The sequence below is a fragment of the Trachypithecus francoisi genome, unplaced genomic scaffold (genome assembly GCF_009764315.1).
Source record: "Trachypithecus francoisi isolate TF-2019V2 unplaced genomic scaffold, Tfra_2.0 Lachesis_group12, whole genome shotgun sequence".
In the NCBI taxonomy this organism is placed as follows: domain Eukaryota; kingdom Metazoa; phylum Chordata; class Mammalia; order Primates; family Cercopithecidae; genus Trachypithecus; species Trachypithecus francoisi.
In genome coordinates this window covers 98,311,859-98,323,992 of record NW_022681457.1, presented here as the reverse complement: position 1 = coordinate 98,323,992, position 12,134 = coordinate 98,311,859, and the positions used below count along the sequence as shown (strand labels likewise).

The following is a 12,134-nucleotide window of genomic DNA, read 5'->3' as shown; positions in this document are numbered from 1 at the left end:
GTGGAGTGTGCCTGTAATCCCAGCTACTCAGGAAGCAGAGGCACAAGAATCGCTTGAACCCGGGAGGTGGAGGTTGCAGTGAACCAAGATCACGCCACTGCACTCCAGCCTGGCAACAGAGCGAGACTCTGTCTCAAAAAATAAAAAAAAAAGATCTGAGCTAGAAAATGGGGTCATTCATACAATTCAGACTTTAAAGAGAATCTAGCCTTTTTTTTTTTTTTTTTTTTTGAGACGGAGTCTCCGGATCTCAGCTCACTGCAAGCTCCGCCTCCCGGGTTCACGCCATTCTCCTGCCTCAGCCTCCCGAGTAGCTGGGACTACAGGCGCCTGCCACCTCGCCCGGCTAGTTTTTTGTATTTTTTTAGTAGAGACGGGGTTTCACAGTGTTAGCCAGGATGGTCTCGATCTCCTGACCTCGTGATCCGCCCATCTCGGCCTCCCAAAGTGCTGGGATTACAGGCTTGAGCCACCGCGCCCGGCCGCCTTTTTTTTTTTTATTGTAATTTTTTTTTTTTTTTTGAGATGGAGTTTTGCTCTTGTCACCCAAGCTGGAGTGCAATGGCAGGGTCTCAGCTCACTGCAACCTCCGCCTCCTGGGTTCAAGCAATTCTCCTGCCTCAGCCTCCCGAGTAGCTGGGATGACAGGTGCACGCCACCATGCCTAGTTAATTTTTGTATTTTTAGTAGAGATGGGGTTTCTCCATGTTGGCCAGGCTGGTCTCGAACTCCTGACCTCAGGTGATCCGCCTGCCTCAGCCTCCCAAAGTGCTGGCTGGGATTATAGGTGTGAGCCACCGCACCCGGCTTCAATTGTTATTTTCCCGAGTAGCTGGGACGACAGATTCATGCCACCATGCCTGGTTAATTTTTGTATTTTTAGTGGAGATGGGTTTCTCCATGTTGGCCAGGCTGGTCTCGAACTCCTGACCTCAGGTGATCCACCTGCCTCAGCCTCCCAAAGTGCTGGCTGAGATTATAGGCATGAGCCACCGTGCCCGGCTTAAATTGTTATTTTAATGTTTGAATAGGTAATACATTTACATGATTCAAAAGAAAAATATTCACGAAGAAGTCTTACTCCCGCCCCAGCCCCTCTATCCCCACCCATAGATAAACGTTATTATTGCTTTCTTGTTTAACTTTCCCATGTTTCTTTTGCCAACAAATCTGATATATGTTCATTCCTACCCCCACTTCCTTATGTAAAAAGTACTATTCTGTATACACTGTTCTGTACCTTGGTTTTTTCAAGATAGTACGTCTTGGAGCTCACTCCATCTCAGAACACGGAGAAACTCCATGTTCTAGTTTATGGCTGCAAAGCACTCCATTATGCAGGGGATACAGCTGCTTCCAGCCTTCTACTCTTGGACCCTAGGCCTGTTTCCAACCCCTTCTATTTCCGAACGATGCCACAATGAGTGGCTTGCGTATTAGTCATTTCATACTTCAGATCCTTTGTATGACAAGAAGGCTATGTGGCCTGGGGTCTCCAAGGGTTCTCCCAGGGTGGCCCTTCAGGACCAGGAAGCTGCTGACTGCCCAGTGCCCCAGCTCTTAAGGAAGAGGAGAGCCCTGCTGAAGACCCCTCCTGTGTTTTGCAGGTGATGTTCACGGAGGAGGATGTGAAGTTTTACCTGGCCGAGCTGGCTCTGGGCCTGGATCACCTGCACAGCCTGGGTATCATTTACAGAGACCTCAAGCCTGAGAAGTGAGTGAAGCTCCAGCCCCATCCCAGCCTCCTCAGGGGAGGCCTCTTCTAGGACAGGGCCGTCCTGAGGTGGGTGGGCATGGCTTTCTCCAGGAACGTCCTCCTGTCTTGGGCAATCTGAGGAATGGGTGAGTGGGGTGGGTGGTAGTACCAGCTGCCCAGTCGCTAATGCTACCATTCCCAAGGGCCAAGTACCTTCCATGCCGGTGATGTTGCCCATCTTTTTTTTCTAATCTAGTGTGACATTTGAGATGCTACCTTTAGAGGTCTTTCCTTGATACAGCCCTGTAGAATTTTCCCTATTATCTAACTACCCTCAAATGATAACTAAGGAGCCAGGGCAGGTGGTGAGTTTGAATAAGATCTGCGTTTAGTGTTAGGTAGCCTTGTATTCAAATCCTATCTCCACCTACTAGCTAGACCTACTAGCTTGATGACTGTAGAGCTACTTAACTGCCCTGAGCCTTAGTTTCCCCATTAGCAAAATGGGACCCTAATAGTACCTGCCTCACACAGTTGCTTCAAGGATTAGCAAAAAAGATAGGCAACACCCCTGCATGGCACTGCTACCACCCTGCAACGCCCACCCTGTCATCAGAGATAATTGGGTGGAGCACCTCCTCTGGGCTGAGCCCAACTCCCACAGCCCTGTGGTGACATCACCACCCCCACGGCCACAGCTGAGGAGCCCTGACCCCTATTCCTCTGTTACAGCATCCTTCTGGATGAGGAGGGCCACATCAAACTCACTGGTGAGTGGAGGCCACCTGCCCCCTTGGGCCCCAGGGGAGGGCAGGGCAAGGTCCTAATAGGTCTCACTGAGTGCTGGGGGCTCATTCTTCCTGAGAAGCTGTGCCTGTTACTTGGAAGTGTTCAAAAACTCAGGCCTCAGACTTGGAACACCCTCAGTTGGAATCCCAACGTTGTGTAACGTTGGGCAAGTCACCTGACCTCTCTGGGCCTGAGCTTCCTCCTGAGTGTCATGGGGGTGATGTCTTCTGGCCTCTGGGCACGGGGGTTGGGTGTGCAAAGGGTGGCAGCAAGGAAGGCAGGATTCCTGAGGTGTGTCCTCCTGCCCTCCTTGCTGTAGACTTTGGCCTGAGCAAGGAGGCCATTGACCATGAGAAGAAGGCCTACTCCTTCTGCGGGACAGTGGAGTACATGGCCCCCGAGGTCGTCAACCGCCAGGGCCACTCCCACAGTGCGGATTGGTGGTCCTATGGGGTGTTGATGGTGAGTGCCCAGACAGGGGTAAAGGATCCAGCCCAAGCCTCTGGCCTCAGTCTCCCCATCTGTACAGTGAGGGGGTTGATCATCTCCAGGGCTCTCCCCGTCTCCTCTCACAGCCAAGCTGGCCTTACCCTATATGCAGCTGTGGTTTTCTTCCTTGGAAGGATCCTAGGCTCGACCCCACCTGGGACGCACCTAACCCAGTGCTGGCCTTCTCCCCAGCCTTGCGTCCCCTCTGCTGCGCGTGGTGGTCTGGGTTGGCAGAGGCCAGAGGGACGGACGTAATTCTTGCTCCAGGAAGACTTGGATGTATCAGCAAGAATCCTGGGACTAGGGCAGAGGGGCCTGGATGGGAGGAGGCGGGAGGTGTGTGGGAGACAGGGATCAGAGCCTGAGTAGACCCTTGTCCTCTGCAGTTTGAGATGCTGACGGGCTCCCTGCCCTTCCAGGGGAAGGACCGGAAGGAGACCATGACATTGATTCTGAAGTAAGCCCCAGCCCTGCCCTGATAACAATGGACTCCTCCAAGCCCCAGCCCCAGTTTGGCGGTCAGAATATTATTACCCTGTCCCTGCCTCAGATTCCCTTTCTAATGAGACTCTCCTCTGGGTTAAACATTATACCTTCCTTTTTCATCCATGGGGGCCTGTGGTTGGGAACCCTGAAGTCTTTGGGAAGTGAATTAGTGGATGGCTTGTCTAGACTGAGCTGGGAACTAAACCTGGACAGGGGCCGGGGCAGATGGGGCCTCTGGGGCGGGGCTCGGCCTTGATGAGTCCCGGGGGCTGTTTCAGGGCGAAGCTAGGCATGCCCCAGTTTCTGAGCACTGAAGCCCAGAGCCTCTTGCGGGCCCTGTTCAAGCGGAATCCTGCCAACCGGCTCGGTAAGCAGCCCCAGCTCAGGGGAGGGGATGTGGCGATGGGGAGCCGGGTACAGCTGCAGCCTAGGCCACAGGGCCACATCTGGGCTGAAAGGGGCCGTTGTGCTTTGTGTGGGCAGACAATGCCGCAGGCCACCCTGCCTTCTGGCTCCATGTGTGGTGTTGTGGAGGGGGGAGCTGACCTGTGTGTAGGGGGAAGGCAGGAACTGAGTCATCCCTACTCCCTCTGGGGACAAGGACAGAGGCCCCTACACAGCTTCTCCGCCAAGGCTGCTGGCACAAGAGAAAGAACATGAGCTCAGGAGTCAGAAGGCACAGGTCCCAATCCCGGCTCTGCGTCAGGTCCCCACTGCCTGGCACGAAACAGTCCCTGTATAAATACTTGTTAAACGAATGAGGCCACTTATGAACTAAGTAACCCCGGGCAGGTGACTTCACCTCTCTACACCCAGGTTCCTCGTCTCAATGGGAGATGATGATCCCAAGCTTGCTTCAGGGCTCTGTTGATGAAATGAGGTTGCATGAACATGCTGGCATGTAGTAGGTGTCCAGTGTGTGCTGGCTTCCCTGGCTTCTGGGTTCATCTGGTCCATGACCAGCTGTGTAAGGTCCACCCCAGGCCCCTGGGGTTGAATGGAGTGACAGCCTGTTCTATGGTTGAAAATGTCAATGGGATAAGAGGAACAGAGACGAGGCTTGCGTTGGAATGAGGTAGGGCTCTCTGTAGGTCTCAGAACAAGCTCAGCTTCTGTTCTGACTGTGTGGCCTTGGAGAAGTTGCCTAAAGTCTCTGGGCCTTCCTCCTCCCACTAGTACATTGGAACTTCTTCATCAGAAGCTCCAGAAAGTGGAAAATGCTGAGTAGGTGAGAGGCCTTAGGGTGATGGCTGGGTAGATTTGAGGCAGAGTGAGCCCATTTTCCCCTCTGCTTCAGCAGCTGGTCCCAGAGCCCTGTGATGCTGCTGGGAGGGCAGGGTGGTGTCTGGGAGTTGCGCCAGCCAGGGACAGACCCTTCATTTGGGCTCTTTCAGGCTCCGGCCCTGATGGGGCAGAGGAAATCAAGCGGCATGTCTTCTACTCCACCATTGACTGGAATGTGAGTGTGTCCACCCACGCCAGGGCTCCGGCCATCTTGGCCACAGGAAAGGTGGTGGGAGGGGAGCCTCTGCTAGCAAGGGCCCCAGACGCAGGAGCAGAGGGTCACAGCCTGCCCTTGAAGACAAGGGCTGGCCTCCTGAGGGCAAACAAATGTGCTGTTGTCTGCTGGGCAACATGGCCTATGTTCCAAGCCCAGCACCTCCTCCTGCATGGGGCTCCTGGTGGGCTGTTGAGGGTGCTGTGGTGACCAGGGTGCCCACCCCATTGTGCAGAAGCTATACCGTCGTGAGATCAAGCCACCCTTCAAGCCAGCAGTGGCTCAGCCTGATGACACCTTCTACTTTGACACTGAGTTCACGTCCCGCACACCCAAGGGTGCGTCTCTTATCTGTTTTGTCTGTCTTGGGCTGGTACAGGAGAGAAGCCAGGAGTCGGTGGCAGCTTGCGGGGCAGAGATAGTCAGGGACACTGACAGGCCGAGGTGTGTGGATGGGCAGGCGGGTGAGTTTCTGGCTCTGTGGGACTCTGACTTTTGCCCTGTCTCACTCTGCCTGACTCTCTCACCCTGGGGTTCTGTGGGTCTCTTTGTGTCTGGTGAGAGAGTAGGAGTGGGGGTGTGTGGGTGGTGAAGGCCACAGTAGAAAAGTCAGGACCCCTGCCAGGGGCACCTTCCAGCCCACTCGGAAGACCAAACACTTCAGGCTTACCATCACGTCAGGGAGAAGGAATCTGACCCAGCCACACTGTGTGGTGGCTGAGCAGAGGTGACAGTGCCCATAGATCAGGGACAGGCATGGGAATCAGCTTTGGCTGCCCTGACTGCCGGGCCTCCGTGTACTTACCTGGAACAAGGGCACAGCCACAAACCCACTCATTTCCTGGGGTTGCTACAAGAAGCCAGTGAAGGAGCTTCTGGGAAGGAGCCGGGTGAATCCTAACTTTTTGGCCAGATATTGACAGTGGGTGTGGGGTGGAATGTTCTGGGAGGCCTCCTATAAGGGCATGTTTTAGGAGAGGGGGTGCTTTTCTTTTCTTTTCTTTTCTTTTTCCTTTCTTTTCTTTTCTTTTCTTTTTTTTTTTTTTTTTTTTTTTTGAGATGGAGTCTCGCTCTGTTGCCCAGGCTGGAGTGCTGTGGCTGGATCTCAGCTCACTGCAAGCTCCGCCTCCTGAGTTTACGCCATTCTCCTGCCTCAGCCTCCCGAGTAGCTGGGACTACAGGCGCCCGCCACCTCGCCCAGCTAGTTTTTTTGAATTTTTTTAGTAGAGACGGGGTTTCACCGTGTTAGCCAGGATGGTCTCGATCTCCTGATCAGCCCGTCTTGGCCTCCCAAAGTGCTGGGATTACAGGCTTGAGCCACCGCGCCCGGCCTCTTTTCTTTCTTTTCGAGATGGAGTCTCGCTCTGTTGCCCAGGCTGGAGTGCAGTGGTGCCATCTCGGCTCACTGCAACCTCTGCCTCCTGGGTTCAAGCGATTCCCCTGTCTCAGCCTCCCGAGTAGCTGGGATTACAGGCATGTGCCAGCACGCCTGGCTAATTTTTGTATTTTTATTTTTTTTATTATTTTTTATTTTTATTTTATTTTATTTTATTTTTTTTTAAGACGGAGTCTCGCTCTGTCTCCCGGGCTGGAGTGCAGTGGCCGGATCTCAGCTCACTGCAAGCTCCGCCTCCCGGGTTCACGCCATTCTCCTGCCTCACCCTCCAGAGTAGCTGGGACTACAGGCGCCTGCCACCTCGCCCGGCTAGTTTTTTGTATTTTTTTTAGTAGAGATGGGGTTTCACCATATTAGCCAGGATGGTCTCGATCTCCTGACCTCGTGATCTGCCCGTCTCGGCCTCCCAAAGTGCTGGGATTACAGGCTTGAGCCACCGCGCCCGGCCAATTTTTGTATTTTTAGTAGAGATGGGGTTTCACCGTGTTGGCCAGGCTGGTCTCAAACTCCTGACCTCAAGTGATCCACGAGGGGTGCTTTTCTCACTGTACTTACACACCTCTGATGATAGGGACAGCAGTTCTCCAAGCAGTCCGCTGGGCAGCGTGACAGGTGCAGCTTTGTAGGAGTCAGGGGCCGGAGAAGCAGCATGAGGCAAGGCTTCTCAGAGGAGGGAGCGAGTGAGCTGAGTCTTGAAGGATAGGCAAGCAGTGGATTATCTAGTTAAAGGGAACAGTGTGTGCAAGGGCTCAGAGACCCCTTTAAGGATCTGGGAAGTCCAACGTGGCTCAGCTGTGGTGTGGAGAGAGAGAAGAGGAGGATCACAAGGCCCTCCATTGCCACACTCAGAAGCTGGGATTACTCCTGAAGGCAGAGGGGCACCTTTGAAAGGTGCGGGCAGGGTGGCAGATTTGTGATTGGAACCTTCCCTTTGGCTACTGTGCAGAGATGGACCTGAAGGGGCTGATGTAAAACGGGGAAGCTGAGGAGGGAGCATCCAGGAAGGGATGAACTGTCTTGGCCTGGGATGGAAGTGGATGTGAGAGTCTTTAATGTTCCTCATGCATCAGGACTGGACTGGTCTAAACACATATGAGCAGTTGGGCTAAGGCCTGGGATAGACAGGCCCTCTGCAGGCTCCCGCCATGGCCAGCCCCTGAGGCAGGTCTGAGGCCCTGTGCTCCCCCTTTGCTGGGCTGCCTCAGGGTCGAGGGGACCTCCTCAGGTACCCTCACATTCCCCTCCCGCCCCTGCAGATTCCCCAGGCATCCCCCCTAGCGCTGGGGCCCATCAGCTGTTCCGGGGCTTCAGCTTCGTGGCCACCGGCCTGATGGAGGACGACGGCAAGCCTCGCGCCCCGCAGGCACCCCTGCACTCGGTGGTACAGGTGAGGGGGGCAGGGGGCTGCTGCTCCGTTATCCTTTTCTAAAGAATGGCTGTGAATACAAGCTCTGAGTTGGACAGAACCGGGTTCATACCCTCATGCCACTGTGGGACCCATAGGGCCTCCAACATAAAACAGGGACAGTAAGGCCCATCTCACACTGTGGCCCTGATAACTGGATGATGATATGGCTATGCATTTCCCAGCACAGAGCAGGGTCTGGGTACATGCCAGGGGGTGCCCAGGGTAGTGGTGCAGAGTGACTGTCGTGTTTCTGGCATAAGGGTAGCGAAGGACTTGTATCTCTTCACACTTATTCCCCATTTGTACACTTCCACTGCCTCATGAAAGTTTTGGGTTGAGAGGCAAGAATGTAGACTGTGGAGCTCATTGCATGGGTTCCAGATTCACAAGATCATGGACGTTGGGGTTTTTTTTTGTTTGTTTTTGAGACGTAGTCTTGCTCTGTTGCCCAGGCTGGAGTGCAGTGGCACAATCTCAGCTCACTGCAAGCTCCGCCTCCCAGATTCAAGCAGTTCTCCTGCCTCAGCCTCCCGAATAGCTGGGACTACCAGATGTACACCACCACACCCAGCTAATTTTGTTGTTGTTGTATTTTTAGTAGAGACAGGATTTTACCATGTTGGCTAGGCTGGTGTCAAACTCCTGACCTCAAGTGATCCACCCACCTCAGCCTCTTAAAGTGCTGAGATTACAGACATGAGCACCCGACCAGATAATGGACTTTGGATGAGATACTTTCCTTCCTGGTGCCTCAGTTTCCTTATCTGTAAATGGGGAAATGATAGAAGCTCCCTCCATAGAGCTGTTAGGAGAATTATTAGAGTTAATACATGTAAAGTTAAAGTGGGCTGGGCACGGTGGCTCATGCCTGTAATCCCAGCACTTTGGGAGGTTGAGGAGGGTGGATTGCTTGAGGCAGGAATTTAAACAGACCCATCTGGCCAACATGGTGAAACCGCATCTCTAAAAATACAAAAATCTGACGGGCGTGTTGGCGTATGCCTATAGTCCCAGCTACTTGGGAGGCTGAGACACGAGAATTGCTTGAACCCGGGAGGCAGAGGTTGCAGTGAGCCGAGAATGCACCACTGCACTCCAGCCTGGGTAACAGCGCAAGACTCTATCTCAAAAAATAAATGAATAAAAAATAAAGTTAAGGTGACTATGTAATTTATTTTCCAAACTGGGACATCTTTATCCAGGACAAATATTAGACTGGATGCAAGGACCGCAGGCACAAGCCAGGGCTGGCCGCAGGGCATGCAGTCACCTGATGAAAGTGCTTAGAATACTGCCTGGCACACAGCACACACTAAGCACCATTCAACATTGCTATGGCTAATGTCCCAGAACCTTGAGACACCCCGAGTTGAACTGTGACACCCCAGAAAGGGGAGGCAAGTCACTCAAAGCCATACTTAGTGGCACAGCTGGAACTCGGCTCAGGGCTCCTGTATCCCTCCCTGGCCTGCCCAGGCTTTTCAGAACTAAAGTCCTCTCCATGTGTGTTGTGACCCTCTTGCCCACTCCCTACACTGCCCTCTGACCACAGGCTGCAGTCCAGGCAGGCTGGGAGCCAGCGAGTATGCCCAACATATAGAGTAGAAAACTGAGGCCCAGAGAGGGGCAGGCTCTCACCTGCAGTCACATGGCCAACACTCTACCCCAAGTCTCCTGGCCCTTCCCTGGTGCTGTCTCTACTGAGCCAAGACCTTCAGTGCTGGGAGATGACCCTTAGCACTCTGGAGCCAGGGGTCAGCCACAATTTTTGGTCTCCTACAGCAACTCCATGGGAAGAACCTGGTTTTTAGCGACGGCTACGTGGTAAAGGAGACGATTGGTGTGGGCTCCTACTCTGTGTGCAAGCGCTGTGTCCACAAGGCCACCAACATGGAGTATGCTGTCAAGGTGGGCCTCCTGACCACGTCTCAGCCAAGGCTGCCGGGCCGGGGGCAGGTCCCCGTCTGGTGGGGAGGGGTGGTGCCTGAGCTCTGCAGATGTATGAAAGGTTGTGTGGCTGAGACCTCCAGGCCTGCTCCATGGCAAGGAAGGACCGTGGAGCCTGTCACCCTGACACTGCCACATGCACCCACTTTCTTCAGGTCATTGATAAGAGCAAGCGCGATCCTTCAGAAGAGATTGAGATTCTTCTGCGGTACGGCCAGCACCCCAACATCATTACTCTGAAAGATGTGAGTGGGGGTCCTTAAGACTGGGGTGGGGACCAGGAACTCGACTCTCCAGGATTTGTCTCAGGGTTGCCATTCCTTTGACTTCTCATCCTCTTTCCAGTGGTCATGTGGAGGGGAAAGAGGTCCCTTGGTCCCTCCAGTCTGCCCATACCCCAAGGGCCCTCCTTCAGACTCAGGCATTTTCTGAGGACGTTCTTTCCTATCAGGGGACCAGTGTCAGCATCCTCCTTTTGGGGAAGGCGGGGCCACTGAAGAGCAAGCAGAATACCTGCCTAAGGCTCATGTCATTCTTCCCTGCTCTGGGGCGCTGCTGACCAGGGGTCCCAGGCCTGATACTGGGGAGAAGAGCCTGATGGTGAGGTCTTCGGCAGGTGTACGATGATGGCAAACACGTGTACCTGGTGACAGAGCTGATGCGGGGTGGGGAGCTGCTGGACAAGATCCTGCGGCAGAAGTTCTTCTCGGAGCGGGAGGCCAGCTTCGTCCTGCACACCATCGGCAAAACTGTGGAGTATCTGCACTCACAGGGGGTGAGTCTGGATTCAGGGAGGCGGTAGGGGGATGCCAAGGGTCATACCATCAGCAGAGCACATGAACCACATGCTGGCCCAGGAATGGCAACCCCCAGCTAGCCAAATTGAGGGAAGACTAGGCTGGGTCAGGGGATGCGTGCAAAGGAGGGAGGGAGAGATGTGGTCAATTGTGAAAGGGAAGGTATGGAAAGTTATTCAGTATCTACTGTGTGCCAGTCACCATGGTAAGGTTTAGCATAAGATGAAGTTTCCAGGCCAGGCGCAGTGGCTCATGCCTGTAATCCCAGCACCTTGGGAGGCCAACGCAGGCAGATCACTTGAGGTCAGGAGTTTGACACCAGCCTGGCCAACAGGGTGAAACCCGGTCTCTACTAAAATACAAAAAAATTAGCCGGGTTTGGTGGCGGGCGCCTGTAATCTCAGCTACTTGGGAGGCTGAGGCAGGAGAATGACTTGAACCTGGGAGGTGGAGGTTGCAGTGAGCCAAGATCACACCATCGCACTCCAACCTGGGCAAAAGAGCGAAATTCCATCTAATAAATAAATAAATACATAAATAAGATAAAGTTTCCTTACATTATCTCAATTGGTTTTCACAAGAACTCTGAGATAGATGCTGTTACTGGTCCCACTTCACAGGTAAGAAGACCAGATTTCAGAGATGAAAGTTCATTTGCTCAAGATTACATAGCCAGGGAAGAATGGAAGAATTTCAGACTGAAGAATTTAGGTGGGGAGTGGGTTTTGAGTTAGGAAGCAGCAGGGTCACCATGGGGGAGCTGCAAGGCTTCAGGGAGGTGAATTCGACTGTGCATTCAGTTGCTAAGGCAGAGGAAATGGATGCAGGAGGAAATTCTGCTGGAAACGTAGCCGGGACTACAGAAGAGGTGTAGCTCCAAATGGCAGAGTTTGACCTTTATTACTGCACAAGGCAGGTGAGCACTAGATGATGGTGAGGTGGGAAAGTTCATTACAGTGGATTAAAGCCCAAAACAGTAGCATTAGTTTCTCTCTGCATGAGGTGATGTTTTAGGGTACGTCTGATCAGACAACATGGGGGTTAAGAATGTAGGCTCTGGGCCAGGCGCGGTGGCTCACGCCTGTAATCCCAGCACTTTGGGAGGCCGAGGCGGGCAGATCACGAGGTCAGGAGATCAAGACCATCCTGACTAACACGGTGAAACCCCGTCTCTACTAAAAATACAAAAAAATTAACCGGGTGTGGTGGCGGGCGCCTGTGGTCCCAGCTACTTGGGAGACTGAGGCAGGAGAATGGTGTGAACCCGGGAGGCGGAGCTTGCAGTAAGCCGAGATCACGCCCCTGCACTCCAGCCTGGGCAACAGAGCGATACTCCATCTCGAGAAAAAAAAAAAAAAAGAATGCAGGCTCTGAATCCACCTGGCTGAGTCCAGGTCTTGGTGTATGAGGTTGTTAACTTGTTTTCACATAGTACCCAGTCCATAGACACATTCCCCTATTGTCCTGTTTTTTTTTTTTTTTTTTTTTTTTTTTTTTTTTTTTTTTTTGTTGAGACGGAGTCTCGCTGTGTCGCCCAGGCTGGAGTGCAGTGGCCGGATCTCAGCTCACTGCAAGCTCCGCCTCCCGGGTTTACGCCATTCTCTCGCCTCAGCCTCCCGAGTAGCTGG

General features: G+C 53.3%; 1 protein-coding gene across 4 annotated transcripts in view; it reads left to right on the top strand.

Moving 5' to 3' along the window:
- RPS6KA1 (ribosomal protein S6 kinase A1) overlaps positions 1-12,134 on the top strand; it is a 47,175-nt gene that overhangs the window by 22,548 nt on the left and 12,493 nt on the right. For all 4 annotated transcript variants that reach the window (XM_033227636.1, XM_033227637.1, XM_033227635.1 and 1 more), the window contains 11 exons: positions 1,608-1,714; positions 2,429-2,466; positions 2,805-2,947; positions 3,361-3,431; positions 3,739-3,827; positions 4,855-4,919; positions 5,194-5,296; positions 7,611-7,741; positions 9,545-9,670; positions 9,865-9,954; positions 10,326-10,484. In XM_033227636.1, the coding sequence (XP_033083527.1) occupies positions 1,608-1,714; positions 2,429-2,466; positions 2,805-2,947; positions 3,361-3,431; positions 3,739-3,827; positions 4,855-4,919; positions 5,194-5,296; positions 7,611-7,741; positions 9,545-9,670; positions 9,865-9,954; positions 10,326-10,484 (1,122 nt within the window). The remainder of the gene's footprint in view (positions 1-1,607; positions 1,715-2,428; positions 2,467-2,804; positions 2,948-3,360; positions 3,432-3,738; positions 3,828-4,854; positions 4,920-5,193; positions 5,297-7,610; positions 7,742-9,544; positions 9,671-9,864; positions 9,955-10,325; positions 10,485-12,134) is intronic.